Genomic DNA, 17,450 nt, shown 5'->3' on the forward strand with positions numbered 1-17,450 from the left:
GCTCTGCTGGAGGCTCTAGTGAGAAGGAGATGGGGCTTCTCAGCTGGGCCTGGGCTTTCATCCTGAGCCTGAGGGCTGCTTTGCATTGGGGGAGGTTCCTGAGAGGATAAAAGAGAGCACAGGGCAAGGCTTCCACTCTTCCCTCAGGTGACTGAGATTTACCTTGTTCTTGTTAGAGAAACTGGTCGCAAAATAATCAGGAACATTTTCTGCTTTCATTTGGATTTCTAATTCCATATTAACAGGAAATTTTATGATTTACACTAGCAGACCTTGCCTGCAAAACATTGAGTCCACATTCATGCTGTGTATGCAGAAGAGGATACCATATGTTCATTTCTTATCCCTGTAAATTCCTATAGAAGATTTTGGATGCAAGTTAGTCACATGATGTACTTCAGGCTTTAGTGGTGTGAAATTTGAATTAAGGAACTACTAGAAATCTTTTCTGTTAGTGTCAGTTAATCTTATCACTCATCTAGAAAATACAGCTTGTGAGGCAGCAACTTACAAAAATTTAATTCACTTGACTTTAAATGTTTATCTGACAGGAGACCCAAGGGACTGATTTTGTGGCTGTGTTAGTGGTCTCAGAGCACTCACTTGCCCACTCATGGACAGCATACCTGAAGACAAGATCTCCTTTTTTTATGTATGTATGTCTGTCTCTCTTTCTGTCAGTCTCTCTCTATACCTGACTATCTCTATGTACTTTTTATTTCCCTCTTGGTGTCTTGACCATATGAAGCACATGACAAAACCAGGTTCCTAAATATGATTATTGCATTGGTGAGGGATGGGAAGGTCAGCTGTTCATTACACCTCATAAGAAGAAGTAGCTCATTACACCTCATAAGAAGAAGTATCGTGCAGCCAGGGTTGAGGGTTATGTTAAGTGAAGTAAAAAACAAACAAACAGAGAAGCCTGTGATGACAAGAAGTGGTGAAGGGGACATACTTAAACAATAGAAACCCTTTGTCTTGAGGTGCAGGTCACCACACAGAACAAGGGATTTCAGGGCTTTTCTCCATGCCTTGGTAATGTAAAGCAGGGAAGGGAAGAGAATAACTTAAACCAACCTGTTCAGTAAGGATCCAGAGAATAGCTTCCACTTCTTTAAAACTGGACATCTGACATGCTGTGTCCCTATTTCCTCCATGCATAATCTTTGTACTGTGAGTCTCAGTGGTGGAGACAGGTCTTAACACTGGGGAGACAGCCATCTGTGCCATCTCTGATGGGCACTCACCACTATGGGAGCTGTGTTCACCTTGTTCATGATGCTCTAAAGGTTAGAGGAATATTTTTCAGACACTATGCTAAGTGTGTCTCATCTTAGGTTTGTCTGGGTTTTCATAGAAGTTATAAAATCTTGGGGAAAAAAATCACAGGAATAATTAGACATTTCTCATACCACATTGGAGAACTGAGATGAGACCTCTTACTTAAGATGTTTTGTCTATGGTTACCTCAGAGATAGATTGTGTACACATTCTGTGATCTCATGACTCATGGGTTTCCCTTTTGCAAGGCTACAGAAGGAAGTCACTAAGAAAAAGTCACTTAGAGGAAACGTGTTCAGGATAGAGCTGCACATTATTTATAACTATCTTCTAGTTGAGAGGTGAATCCCTATACTAAAGTGCTTGTTCAGTCGTTTACTTACTTATGTCTAGTGGGCACAAGGGTACTCAGTTAATGATTATGTTACACTGACAGGGCCCATTGTATATTTGTATGGTGGTTAGAATTTTGTCAGTGTAGCACAAGCTCTGATCATCTTGGTAGAGAGAACCTCATTTGAAAAAAAAAATGCTTCCAACAGATTGGACTGCCGGCAAGCCTCTAGTGGCATTTTAACTTCCTTGGAATGGCGTTCCTTTAAATTAATGAAGAAAGAGCTACAGAATATTTCCTTTGAAACAGGAAAGGGGAATTTATTGCAGAAGATATTTTATGAAGATTGAGATGGAAAAAATCTTCTCCAAAAGAATTGATGAACAATTCATTGCCACAGCCCTCTGTCCTCTGCCACTCACTTCCGATGACCCTTTCGTGCCTCTCCTCTCATGTCTCCTCTATCCTTGCCTCCCTCCCTTGCTTCCCGACCTCCCTGACCACCTTTCTGATTCCTTATTTCCTCTCTCCCTTCTCCCTCTAAAACTCTCAAATCCTTTCTTCCATCACTTCCTTCCATTCCTTCTTTCTGGCTATGTACAGCAAGTTACTACTGCTATGTGTACATAATTATAATGGTTCCATTGTATCTGTAAGAAAGCATCCAACTCAGTCCTCCAGCTGTCTCCTGCTACTTACCTTGGGTGTCAGCAGGTCCATCATATATATGTTTTGGGGTGAGAATTCAGCAGTCCCTTATTCTCAGTATTATGGCAGTCACGGGTCCCAGTTTTAGTGTCACACGTTTCATAAAGAGGCTTCTCTGACCAATGCTGAGAGCAGCACTCATCTTTGGGTACAAATATAGAAGACAGTTTAAGTATATGCTCCATGGTAACACACCAACAGTAAATTTTCTCAAAGCACTGTGACTTTGTACTGTAAATTTTTAACCATTTCTGTGTTCTAATTTAAAAAAAAAAAGAAAAATAGGACTGAGGCTATCTGGACCACTGGTATTTGGGGTGCTCAGGATTCATGTGTGACTGCCTTATAGGCCAACTTCCATGGGGACTTCTGATTTGTTTCTCTTTCCTCTTTAGCAGGTGGAGTTATCATCAATGTGAAAGCTGGTAGCAGATAATGTCCTGGAGTGAAGCAAAGATTATGTTTCCTGAGGGAGAGTGACACTATCCCAGTGTGCCTTGAATAACCTGAGGTATCCTTGTGGAGCTGACAGGGGAGTATGAACCAACAGGATGTTGTGAGTTTTTCCAATCCCCAACTTCACACAGAGGACTGAAGAAATTGAGTATCTCATACAATGTTCCCTTGCTACAGCACAGTCCCTGAGACAGGGGGTGTTAAAAGAATGAATTAACTTTGTTGTTGTTGTTGTTGTTGTTGTTCATAGATCTGCACATTGGAAGATCAAAAGTATAGCACTGAAAATTGGAAATGCAAATCAAAACGACTCTGAGATACCATCTTACACCTGTCAGAATGGCTAAGATCAAAAACACTGAAGACAGCTTCTGTTGGAGAGGATATGGAGGAAGGGGAACACTCCTCCACTGTTAGTGGGAGTGCAAATTTATACAGCCACTTTGGAAATCAGTATTGTGATTTCTCAGAAAATTGGGAATCAATCTTCCTCAAGACTCAGCTATACCACTCTTGGGCATATACCCAAGGAATGCTCAATCATACCACAAGGACACATGCTCAACTATGTTCATAGCAGCATTATTTGTAATAGCCAGAACCTGGAAACACCCTAGATGCCCCTCAACTGAAGAATGGATTAAGACAATGTGGTACATTAACACAATGGAGTACTACTCAACAGAGAAAAAAAATGACATCATGAGGTTTGCAGGCAAATGGATGGAACTAGAAAATATCATCCTGAGTGAAGTAGCCCAGACTCAGAAGGTCAAGCATGGTATGTACTCACTCATAAGTGGATACTAGGTGTAAAGCAAAGGATAACCAGACTGCAACCCACAGCTCCAGGGAGGCTAGCTAGCAGAGAGGACCCTAGGAAGGATGCATGGTTCACCCAGTGAAAGAGAATTAGATGAGATCTACATGAGCAAACTGGGAATGAGGGAGGTAATACAGGGCAAAGGATGAGGGATGAGGACATGGGGGAATGGGAGGTTCCAGCTGGGACAGGGACAGAGTGGGGGAGCAAGGAAAAAGATACCATGATAAATGAAGACATCATGGGAGTAGGGAGAAACAGAGTGCTAGGGAGGTTCCCAGGAATCCACAAGGATGACCCCACCTTAGACTACTAGCAATAGTTGAGAGGTGCCTGAAATGGCCTACTCTGGTGATCAGATGGCTGAATACCCTAATTGTCATGATAGAACCCTCATTCAGTGACTGATGGAAGCAGATGAAGAGATCCGCAGGCTGGTGCTAGGCCAAGATCCAGGAGTCCAATGGATGAGAGAGAAGAGGGATTCTATGAGCAAGGGACATGGAGATCATGATGGGGAAATGTACAGGGACGACCAGCTAAACTAGTGGAAATGCATGAACTGTGGAACAATAGCTGAGGAGCCCCCATGGTCCTGGACTAGGCCCTCTGGATAAGCGAGACAGTTGTTTAGCTTGAACTGTTTAGGGGGTCTCTAGGCAGGGAGATCGGACCTGTCCCTAGTGCATAAGCTGGCTTTTGGAGCCTAGTGCCTACAGTGAGAGACTTTCTGCAGCCTTGATGCAGGGAGGAGAGGCTTGGACCTGCCTTAATTGAATGTACTAGGCTCTGCTGACTCCCCATAGGAGTCCTTGCCTTGGAGGGGGTGGGATTGAGGGGTGGTTTGGGAGGAAGGCTGGGAGCAGGAGGAGAAGGAGAGGGGAATCTGTGGTTGGTATGTAAAATGAATAGAAAATCTCTTAATAAAAAATAAATAAATAAAAAAGAAAATTGGAGAACCTCTTTCTGGGTCTCTACCTGGCCATTACATCCAGTGTGAGCCAGAAAAATATTATTTTAAGTCACTTCAATCTTTGCCATCACTAGTGCTGTTGTTATTTCCTAGTGTCATGATCTCCTCTAACCTACTCAGTTTCTAAACATCTCACCTAAACTGAAGTCAGCACAGGAGGTTAGAAACGTGTTCCAAGCATGTGAGCTCTTTAGGGATACACTGAAACCACAGAGAAGGATGTGAAACTAATGTGGATTGAGGCTGCAGTGCTATATCCCGATGGTCCTGGCCACTGTAGTCCTGGATGCTGCACACACGTCCCATATATTGCTGACAATATATTGAACCTGATTTTTTTTTAGACCACATAGAATCCTCTAGTATGATACAGGACCATTTTTTTTCTCAGATTTTGACCACAACAGGGTCCTTCTTCTTCATCAAACACATGTTTCTTAGCTGTGCAGACCTGAGTGTTCACAGTACACAAGACAGTAATAAAAAATGTTCCGAATATAGTTTATCACTCACAGATCTATAAATAAGCAACATAAACTCTTGGAGTGTTCACTAGGTCAAGTTTATATTTTTCATAGACCCTTTTGACATGCCACTATGTTGATGTTTGCCCTGTCTCCAAATAGGTTGCTGTGAAATGTGAGACTAAGGGGACTAAGATGACCACTGGGAAACAGCAGGGAGGTAAACACTTGTGATGAACACACATGTGGGGACTCCTTTGGCCAGGGACTAAGCTTAGGGGGACAGAGTTAAGATAGTGAGATGGAGCCTCTAGTGAGGGCCTGTGTCTTGTGGACAGCTCAGACCCATTAGTGGCCTTCTATTAAAAACTAGACACTCACAAGTCTAACTGTGGCTGTTGTGGACACTATGTTGAAGCTTCAGCTTCCTCTCCTGACCATTGTCCTCTCAGGTGTGGACGAACGTGATGCAGCCAGGGAAGGCAGAATTGCTTTGTGAAAGTAATGGTGGCTCCTGGCTGCATCTCCCAGCTCTCTGCCCAATGGGTGACTCTGAATACAGAGGCCTCTGGTGCCAGTTCTCCAGAACTCACAGAACACCAACGTGTTTGAATCACAGGTGTGCCATCATCACAGGCAAAACAACTTCAAACAATATGAAAAACCTAGATCAGTTGCTAGGTGACATTATACTTCAATTGAACAAAAATAATCCCCTGTGCCCACCTACTCTTTCATAATGACACTACTCTTATGATCCCAGAATGCCACTGAAAAGAATGCCATATTCTGTTTCCTGTAAGAGCCACAACTTGAGTATATCTGAGCTTCAGATAAAGAACCCCAACCCTAATCAGCCAGAGGTCTTTCTCATCATGTTTCTGGGACATCAGTGTAAATAAGACTCTTAGAAACCTTAGGAGGAAAGAAAAGAGATCACTATGTTAAAAGAAAGTTCCCTAAGCCAATTAAATTATGGAGGAACTATACAAATTAAACCCTAACAAATACATAGTGAAGGAGAAAAAAAATACATTACCCATAAGTGGGTTAGGAGCAGTTTGAAGCTCACTGAGTGTCAAAAGATACATTGGCATAACATCTCAGTGCTAGTGCCTCAAACACAATTTATTACCAGCACCACAGCTGGGTCAGTGCTGGGTCTGCTGTCTATAATTTGTGTGAGGATGATGGGCAGTGTAAAGGTCATCTGAGTTCATGGGCCACTGACCCTGCCTGATTTTGTTGTTGGTTCCAACTTGAATTCTACAGTGCTCTAGCTAGGAATCTCACTGAATTGCTTTCATGAGTCTTGGGTTTCACAATCTCAAGGATCCTTTGCTCCCTAAAGGTATCCTTTTTCTCATACAAAATTACCTGCCCTGTGTGATGCCCTGCATTTTGTCAGAGTATATCCTACTTTTAAAAAACATCCATAGTGGGGCTATGGAGATAGGTCTGTGTTTCAAGTTCTAACCACGTGAGAACAATGACTTGTACTTAGGTTTCCATAACTACAGTAAAGAGGTGGGTGTGGTAGTTCTAATAATACCGTGCATGTGAGGCCCTGGTTGGCAGGGCCTAGGTGTCCCAGGAGTGGGGGAAACATGCCATGCAAACACAGCGGTGGGCTACAGCTCTTGGAAAGTCATTAACACCCCAGACACTGCATCCATGTGGAGAGAGTTTAGTACAGTACAAAGATAGAGAGAAAGATAGGGGAGAGAGAGAGAGAGAGAGAGAGAGAGAGAGAGAGAGGAGAGAGAGAGAGAGAGAGAAAGACAGGGGAAGAGGGAGAGAGAGAGAGAGAAGGGAGGATCAGCAGAGGTGTGCCTACCTTATGGTGGGAAAGAGGAAGGGACTGGGAGAGAAAGCAAAGGGGGAGGAGTTCTTTCCTTCAAGGGAACATAGGATTACATCAGGAGGATCCTGGGCAGGTCCCCAAGGGGTGGGCCAGACTACTAACAGGAGTCAACCAGCACGACAATAGTTGGCAAGAGGAGACAGTGTGATCCTTGATCTTGGAAGTTGGTTTATTCAGGGCCCTGCGGTGGAAATTATTTCAAAGTTATCATGTAGATTGATAACATATGTCACAATGGAAAGCCCTGGTAATTTGAATGAAAATGGCCTCATAAACTCACAAGGGGCTGTCACTGTTGGAGATGTGGCTTTGTTAAAGTAGGTGTGGCATTGTTGGAGGAAGTGTTTCAATGGGGGCAGGCTTTGACATCTCAAAAGTTAAAGCCTGGGCTAATGTATCTCATTCTCCTCCTGCTGACTGTGGATCCATGTGTAGGACTCTCAGCTGTCTTTCCAGAACCATGTCTGCCTGCACGCCCCCATGCTTCCTGCCACAATGATGGACTAAACTTCTGAACTATAAGCCAGCCCCAGTTAAATGTTTTCCTTTATAATAGTTGATGTGGTCATGATGTCTTTGCACAGCAACAGAAACCCCAAATAAGGCAAAAGCAGAAGTCTGAATAATTATGTGGACTCATCAAGGATTACTACACACTATACTTGTAGAAAGAATCCCTGAGTATGATGTGGAGAGGCAGCCCAGACACAGAGGAGTCCAGCCTGTATGCCTCTCTGAATAGGCTCTTCTGTGACCTGAGCTCTGTGTGATTTTAGCGCTCCTTGCTGGTCCTGAGTGTTCTGCGTGGAGGTTCCTATCTTAGCTCACATTAATTATTTCACTATGAAGCTTGCACAGTAATATATGGTTGTGTCTCAGACCTCAGACTGCCCATTTCTAGGTCCAGGGTGTTCTTGGCATTGTCTTTGGAGTTGGTGAGTCAGTCCTTCACAGTATCTACATCTTTGATATTTCTACTGTTATAACTAATGTATGTGACCAACTCCAGCCCCTTCCCTAAAGCCTGGAGGACCACTCCATGACTTCTGTCTATAGTCACTGAATATGAATCCAGAGTCTATGCAGGAGAGTTTCAGGGACTTTCCAGGCTGCAGGAAGTCTCCCCCACTCCCCTGACTCCAGCAGTTGCACCTCACACTGGACACGTGCAAACACAGCAAATGCTGTTCAGAAAACTTTCCCAAAAATAATTTTTCTCTTTCCCATGTCCATACAACACACAGAATCTCATCTCAATAATTACTTTTTAAAACAATGATAATGAAAACCAAGGTGAGCCCCAAGTCTTGGGAATCCAGGGCTGGGTTCCTCTGCCAGAGCTGCAGGGTCAGGGCAGGGCTGGTTTTCATGGGCACAGAGAAGCTTTATTTGCATGTCGGACCTGGAGAGAGGGAACTACTCAGAGCAGATATAAAATGTCAATAACAATGATGACAGAGACCGAAATAGACGGAGTAAGGTGGCTCCATGTTCACGCTTTCCTCATTAAGGATTCATCACACTTCCTTTGGTTCCTTTACCAGCATGTGTACAAAACATGCTCTGTTTCCATACTGCTTGTCTCTTAGTATCAATGTGTAATGAAATACTACCACACAAAACTGTGTTTCTATATAGGAGCTCAGTCTTTTCCACTGTCTGGGCTGGACTTGGCTTCTTCTCCCTGATGAGGATCTTGGACAGAGTCAGACCTACAGGGTGATGTTAGCAGAACTCACTCTCTGTGATGAGAACACTTGATAATTTTCTGTATTTTACTTATTTGTGAGAGAACCATATCCACAGGCCTTTTAGAGGTTTATAATGAGGCATTCCATGGCAACATCTATCTACTGCTCAGAGTCTGTTATGGAGACATATTCTGTTTGCAGCAAACTCCCTGCTTTGGCATCATGAAGTCCTCTCTTTTATTCCTTTTAAGTTCCCCTTCCACCATTTGCCTTTTCCAGCTTATACCAGGCAACATGTGGCTGTCTTTATGAAACAATTCTCTTGACACAGAGCAGAGATGAGTATTACCTTGGGCAGCTATTGGAAACACCAGATGACTGACTGTGAGATTTGGATTTAGCTGGCCTGGGTGTTCCTGGAATAAGGGGTGAGGGTCTCATAAGTTCATATATTAGAACCTTGGACCCAAAATGCTTCTGATGAGAGGATGGATGTGGGGGAGATGACAGTCTGCACAAATTTTGCAACCACAGCCACACTCATAGTGACAGTTACAGATACAGTCGTAAATTTAATCACACCTTTCCACACAGTCACACTTACAGATATGGTCCCACATCCCAACACACACATACACACAAATACACACACACATAGTCACACTCACAGATAAGTTATACATCCCAACACACACACACACAAAGAAATGCACATAGTTACACTCATAAATGGAGTTCCATATCCCAAAACACACACACACACACACACACACACACACACACACACACACGCACGCACGCACGCACGCACACGCACACGCACACGCGTGCGCGCGCACACATACTGATTCACAGCATCACACCCACACCCAGATCTCTCACATTCAGAGATACAAGGGATGACTTTCTTTCTTCCTTTCTTTCGATAGGTTCACTTTGGTTGGCCTGGAATCACTATGTTGATCAGGCTGGTCTTGAACTACAAGACATCCTCTTACCTCTCTCTCCCTACTTCCCAGATTAAAGGCATGCACCACCATGCCTGATCATCAACCATAGATTAAAAATAATAATTATCATTTAATTTTATTGAAAAATTTTAAGCACAGATTATATTCTGACCACTGTTTTCCTTCCCTCATTTCTTCCCAGAGCCTCCCAGCCCCCTCTTATTCAAAAATGACAGGAAGATGTTTTAGGACCATTTATAAATACATTTAAGCATTGAGCTCATGGTATTCATTTTCATATAGACAAAGAATGGCTTAAAAATCCATAATTTCCAATACATTTTACTCAGGTAATGTAAAAAACATTAAAACTTCAAATTAATAAAAACACTATGTAAATGTTGTCACTTGAATGTAAACCATCTCCCATTGGGTCATGTGTTTCAACTTTTTCCCCCATCTGATGGTATTCTTTGGGAAGGCTGTGAAATCCTTGAGAGGTGGAGCCTCGGGAGGAACTGAGTCATTGAGTGTGGATCTTGAGGTTTTATACATCAGCTCTCCTTGTGATTTATTCTCTGCTTCCAGAATGCAGGTGCAGTGTGAGAATTCCTGTATGACTTGCCTTCCTGAAATGATGGACTACACCACTGACACCTTCAGCCAAACGATCCCTTCCTCTCTGAGGTTGCTTCCTGTTAGGTATATTTTCACAGAATATGAAAACAACCAATACAGCAATAAATGAAAAATATTTTATCTGTAAGTAGCAGTAATCACATAAAGCCTCTCTGGAAATGGGTGGTGTGACAGCTAATGGCATTTTAACTTGAGCATCCAGCCACAGAAAGAGGTGAGGGTATCTGGAGCACAAATCTAATAGACAATGCAATAAAAATTCCCAGTTTCATCCATATTCCTCTAAGTCTCAGAGAACACTGAGGAAGAGGAGGTGGAAAAAGCATAAGAGGTAGAACATGGGCAAGAGAGCTATGACATTAAAAATGACTAGGGCATTTTTAATGGAGATGAACCAGAAGAGATTCAGGGTAATAGATGGGCTGATGGCTGGATTTTGGGAAATCCCAAGAGCACAGGGATCAGGAGGAGGTACGAATTCAGTACTTGGTTCTTCTGGCCACATTGGACAACATGTAAGTGTCTATGTTTACTTACCAGGTTAAGATCACCTGATATAGCCATGAGGAATTAAATCAGGCCAATTGGAAGCATTCCAGCACCACTGAGGCTGTGACAATTTTATTAAGAGCAAACAGACTTTTCATACCTCTATCGGAAACAGAATATAATGGCAATTGCCAGGATCAATACAGTTGTAGTTAGTAGAATACAGTGAAGTTTGCAAGCCATATAGTATATACAATATTAATGTCTAAGAAGAATTGTACTGTACAGTTTCCATGCTTCATTGACTACTAAAGGAACATACAGAGAAACACAAAGCAGCCTGAATGCTTCACAGCATTTCCAGTGTCTTAGGAAATGGAACGCACATGGTGCACCAGGAACCTTGAACTTTAACCTGAAAACTATGACTTAATGCCTCCCAAGGCAGTTAGGCCAAGCTAACTCCACGGATCCCTGCATGGCAGTAGGAAGCGTAACTATAGAGACTCCTGAAAGACAGGGGCTGGGAGAAGAGGCACAGAATACTGAAGTAGTGGCAGGTGGGGCATTGGGATATCCCTTAGCTGAGATGTACTGGAGTCAAAAGAACCAGGTCATTCATAATATTTATCTTTTGGGTATGTTGGAAGGTGAAGGATTCCTGGTTTTCAATGAGTGGTATTTTGGGAATACTGACTGTTTACGGTTACTGTTTAGGAACTAGAAGAAGGAATACAAGATGGGTATTTGGGGATTCCCTATGGTGAGGGACACTGAGGAGATGCAGAGGTATTACCTGGACCTTACAGTCATATGATGATACAGTTAGATGGTTCCAGTCAAAGGAATGTGAGAACATCCATTATTGTATGTTTCATATATCTATAAAGTAATTTAATTAACATATAAAGAGTACTGAGCTTCAAGACAGTATGATACCGAGATGCTGCATACAAGAGATTCCTCACCCTTGAATACACAGGCAAGCTCCGAGTGAGAGCCTAGTGAAAAACAATACATGAGTATGGAAAACAGAGAGACCAGGAGAGTGTGCTTCCATCAAAATGTCAGTCAATATCTATCCAAATGAAACAAGGGCCAGTGTCTAATGAGTGATAGGTGAATTCATTAAGGGAGCACAACTATTGTAAATACATATTCCCCAAGTTTTTAAGATTATTAGATGAAAGGAATATTTCCAGGTATTTCATGGGAGCAATGAATGTTTTTCTATCTTATAGCATAGTGTTCTCATGGAAGTTTACTCTCCTAGAAACTCATTATTATGTGTGTATTAGTGTGTGGATATTATTGTATGTGTACAACACCTCAATAAATTATTGTTTAAATCAATAATGTAATTTCTGTCCACACGTTATTCATAGACAAATGCCATGCTCATCACACATTGGTGAAGGACCATGGGGATGGTGGAGCTAGAATCACAACTCATTGAGGGTGGCTTTATGAGACATCACACCTCAGGCTTTGCATACAGAGAATGCAGCAGTGGCTCCAGTGCAATTGTGGGATCAGCAAATAAACACAGAAATTCAAAGATCTAATGTCAATGAAACTGTCATTTCCTTTGGCTACTGATCAGAATTCAGTTTGGGTCACTTGGATCTGTACATGTAATTCTTTGAGTGACAACCACATTATATTACAATGTCCCAATAGAACAGTGCTCCCATTACACATCGAAGTGACCTCTCTCTCTCTCCAACCACTCAATACTTGTTTCTATTTTTTTCCTATAGTGAATGGCACTCAAACTACTGGTTTCCAGGGTTATAAGGCAATTTAACATTTTGAATTTAATTTTGGCTTTATACAATCTCTTCTGCTCATGTGACTAGGCTGTGATAAAGGATCCTAACTTGTGGATTAAAGGCAGAAGGATGTCTCCTCAACAGGATACCACCTCTAACCTCCAAGTCCCCTGATTTATGTGTTTTCTTTGTTCTCAAATCTCAGACAAGTGATAGAAATCTATCATTCTTGAGAAGAAATATGGGACCTGGGTGAGACAAACAGGGTCTTAACCTCTAACAGAGAATAGTGATGACTCCAACATGATATTCATTAATTAAAATGAGAAATGTGCTTTTCAAATATTAACGTTTGAATGAAGACGTCATACACACTACACAAAACTTTTCCTTTGGACCACCTCCTAGAATTGCATGAGGAATTTTTAAAGAAACACTTTCTTTTTAATTATATGCACATATTTCTGTGTGGGTAGAGTAGTGTTCATGGAGACCAAAGAGGGTGCTTGGTCTCCTGTATTTACAGGTGTGTATAAGGTACCCACTGCAGGTGAAGGAACTGAACCTGATTCCCTCCAAAAACACTATGCTCTCTGAATGAGTGAGCTGCTTCTCCAGCACCTGGAGGAGCAATCATAACCTCATTTCTCATGTTTGCCTCAGCTATAGACATAGCAGCCTAAATATCACACCAAGATGGATGAAAAAGGAGGACATTTAATAAATGAAAGCCAGAGATCAAGGGAAAGAAATGACCTCTTATCAAGCAGACCCTATGAAACTGGTTCCAGGTTATATTAAATTGAAGGCAGGGAGACCCTGGCTTAGGCAGTGTTGAGTGAGAAGACTAATCAGTTGCATAGAAAAGATTATCCGTATAATGAGTCATATGAATGTTGACCATAGTTATGTTCTTCATGTATGGACAGAGTAGATTTTAATAGATATTCTCTAAAACAATAACTGTGTGGTCTTTCAATAACGTTGAAAATGTCACATTAACAGGATAAATACAAGCAGATTCAACCATCACTTAAGCACAATGAAGAGTAGGATTGTTACTGAAATGCAGGCAGAAGAGGAAAAAACTGGTTCACAAAATCTCCCTGATGTCCTCACAACACAGTGTTACAATGAGGTTTCTTGATAAACATCAATTAGATAATATGTTTTTATTTTACACTACTAATGTGTAGTACCATTCAATTATCATACTTAAACTTTCTGAAATGTGAAAGAATAGTTTCTTACAATATTGTTATCACTTATGGTTACAAAGCTACAATTGGAGTCTATGATTTACTAACTTTCTCAGGTCCTTTTCATCAATCAGAATATTTTAGAGATCTCAACATTATTACGTTTCCCCCCATAAGTTTATAAATCACTAAAAATTCTCCAAATAGTAAGAATAGTAATAATCTAATTTAATGTGGGAAAAGGCCAGAAAAGATTTGAGGCTCCTGGTATTTTGAATTTTATACTTTTGTCTACCCCACCTGAATCAGGAGCAGCCAATTCATCAGAGACCACGTTCCTGAGACCTGATGAGGTTCTTCGATTATTTCTGTGAAACCCATTAACAGAAAAATCTATACAGGCTTTTAAAATAGCTATTTACATATGATTAGTGGTTTCTTGACACTAAGGTGATATTTCCTCAGCGTCTGACAGAAGTAGAGAAAACTTCACAGGAACACATGTCACTGTTGTCACACCCTATCAGGTGTTTTTCAGTTTGGTTACCTGGGTGAGCTAGTGTGTGCCACGATTTTGAAGTCATGTCTCCTGGGTATCCTTTTCTTTATAACTCTCTAGAACCAATCACAGGACACACTCAGGAGAGAATCTCAACGGCATCTCCAGACACTACTGATACTGCTGTTCTACTTCAGAGGAGGATCCTTGGCCATATGTGTTTGCTCAATAATATACTAACCCCAATGTGTATGTATGAATAGTCCCTTAACACACAGTGCTAGCATATCAGTATCATGTTGTGTCAAAACTGAAATCCTCTGGAATTAGAACCTATAGATGTACTTTCTGGTATTTTAGGTTCAACAGACTCTTTACAAGTTTCATTCTGCTCATTCTGTTTCACCATCAGCCATGTAGGCTGATGCTCACACTGACTTACCCTGGAAAATTTTGGTTCAGCATTGTGGGGAGTTGTGCAATTTACTATTAGGTGTTCTGATCTCATGATTCTAAGAATCTAGTCATTTTGGTCTCCAAAGCTTCATCACACACTAATCATGTAACTGCAAGAGTTTCCAGAGAAGCCTCCGATGAGCAGATTCTTTTTTCCTTTTAAAGCTGCCTCAAGTTCATGATCCATTAATATGGATCTCACAGCCAATACTGCTTTTCTGAATGACAGTTCTTTAGCTCACACATGAGACACTAGGCTCTTCCAGTAAGAGAATGCCAGAAGAGCAATCCTAGAAGTCTTTGTAAGCAGCAAAAGAACCACACACACACCCACCGGGCGGGCACACGCACACGCGCGTGCACACACACACACACACACACACACACACCAAATATCATAGAACACAGGTGCCTATGGGAAGGGCTGAAGAGAACAGGGACTGGAGCTGACATTATCTGGGATGCATACACTGGTGGCTGAGAAATTCCTGGTCTGAGCATGCACAAACATCTGCAGAGGAATAATTACTGGAGACTTTGAGGTGCAAGGTAACTTTTACCAAGATGGAAATGTGTAAACATGGAACCTGTCAAAAATGATAACGAACTGTACTCTTTTAAGCCCTCATCATTCGGAAGATGGAAATAATGGTTATTTCAGTTTCTAAGCTACCCTTGGAAAGGGTAATTCAGGGAAGCTGCATTACAGATTAGTAAACATCTCCAAGCTTTCTTACTGAAAATACAGTCAACAAGTATGATTTCAGACTCCTTTTGAAATATAAGTATATCCACTGGTATAACCATATATATTCATATATGGAATATATAAAATTATGTGCCATCCTATCTGATAAGAAGAAGCAAATATATAGCTTGGAAGGTTTGTAGGAAAAAAATCATTTGTCCTAATGTGTGAACAAATAGGAAGTTTAATAGAATATGACACTGGAGAGGGGCTGCTAGAGGATTTCCTTGGCTGGAGGTGAAACCCACAGGTTCTAAAATTAAAACATGTGTTCATGCAGAATAGTCCAGAACTTCCTGAGATTCTGAAGAGACTTCATACTAGTCCTGGGAAGTCTCTGCTGGTACTCAGCTTCCCCTGCTGGTCCTGAATGTGTCTGTAGGGAGGTTTCTGTGCAGGTTCACACTGAAGTTCCCTCACTGTGTATCTGGCACAGTAATACATGGCTGTGTCCTCAGTTTGCAGATTGTTCAGTTTTAAGAAAACTTGGCTCTTGGAGGTGTCCCTGCTGATGCTGACTCTGGATTTGAGAGCTGAATTATAATCTGTGCCTCCACCACTCCATATTGCTCCCATCCACTCCAGACCCTTTCCTGGAGGCTGGCGGACCCAGCTTAGATCATAGTTGGTTAATGAGAACCCAGAGACAGTGCAGGTGAGAGACAGGGTCTGTGAGGGCTGCACCAGGCCAGGTCCTGACTCCTTCAGCTGCACCTGGGACAGGGCACCTGGGGACAAACAACATCACCATCAGTCATACGTCCCATAGACGACATGCCTGGGTCCCTCTCCTGAAACCCTGACCCACTTACAGCTTGGAAAGGTCACCAGGCAGAGGAGCAGCACCAGGACAGCCATGCTCTGCTGGAGGCTCTAGTGAGAAGAAGATGGGGCTTCTCAGCTGGGCCTGGGCTTTCATCCTGAGCCTGAGGGCTGCTTTGCATTGGGGGAGGTTCCTGAGAGGATAAAAGAGAACACAGGGCAAGGCTTCCAGTTTCTCCTCCAGGTGACTGAGATTAGCCTTGTGCTTATTAGAGGAACTGGAGATTGAAACTCAGGAAAAATTTTCTACTATCATCTGGATTTCTTATTCTTGATAAACATGAAATTGCATGCTTTGCACTATGCTGGCCTTGGACAAAAAGCACTGAGTCCACAAACATGTTGTGCATGCCAAAGAGGTTACCACATTCTTTTTTGTTTGTTTTTTGTTTTTTTGAGACAGGGTTTCTCTGTGTAGCTTTATGCCTTTCCTGGAACTCACTCTGAACACCAGGCTGGCCTCGAACTCACAGAGATCCGCCTGCCTCTGCCTCCCAAGTGCTGGGATTAAAGGCATGCGCCACCACTGCCCAGCAGAGGTTACCACATTCTTGATGCATTTGTATATCTCAGTGAATTCAAGCAGAGGGTTAAAATTTAGATTGATGTCAAATCAGATTAAGGAACTACTAGAAATCTTTTCTCTTAGTGTTAGTGTAGGTAACCTATTCTTCTTACTAACCTAGAAAATTCAACTTGTGAGAAAGTAACTCACAAACATTTAGTGCATGTGGTTATAAATGTTTATCTGAGAGGAGACCCAAGGTATTGACTTTGCTGCTGTGTCAGTGGGCACAGAGTATTCACCTGCCCATTCAGTGACAAGATAGATGGAGACTAGTCTCACTACCTCCTGATTTTTGTCTGTCAGTTTATCTTCACATACTTTTAAATCGCTCTTCTTGTCTCTTTTCAGCTTGTAAAACAACAAATCCTAAACATGATTATTTCATTGGTGAGGATTCTGAAGTTAGGTGTTTACAACACCTCATAAAAAGCAATGACGCAACCCGACTTGAGGGTTATGTTAACTTAAATAACAGGGAAGAGAAATAACAGTAAGTGATGACAAGTAGTAAAGAGGGGGCTGTGCTTAACATGCGGAATCCTGTGCCTTGAGATGGGGATCACCACAGAGAACAAGGGATTGCAGGGCTTTTCTCCATGACTTGGTAAAGTATATCACCAGAGAAGGGAAGAGAATAGCCCAAAATAACATGCTGAGTAAGTCCCAGAGACCATCCACCATTCTTTATAATTGGACACCCCACATTTTGTG

General features: G+C 42.0%; 1 gene segment (V, D, J or C); it reads right to left on the reverse strand.

Annotated features, from left to right (window-relative positions):
• Positions 1-15,664: 15,664 nt before the first annotated feature.
• On the reverse strand, positions 15,665-16,207 carry LOC128110362 (Ig heavy chain V region PJ14-like). The segment is given in 2 exon segments: positions 15,665-16,077; positions 16,162-16,207. Coding segments are annotated over 2 exon segments (459 nt in total).
• Positions 16,208-17,450: the final 1,243 nt, after the last annotated feature.

Source organism: Peromyscus californicus, unplaced genomic scaffold (genome assembly GCF_007827085.1).
Source record: "Peromyscus californicus insignis strain IS unplaced genomic scaffold, ASM782708v3 Scaffold_15__1_contigs__length_86483966, whole genome shotgun sequence".
In the NCBI taxonomy this organism is placed as follows: domain Eukaryota; kingdom Metazoa; phylum Chordata; class Mammalia; order Rodentia; family Cricetidae; genus Peromyscus; species Peromyscus californicus.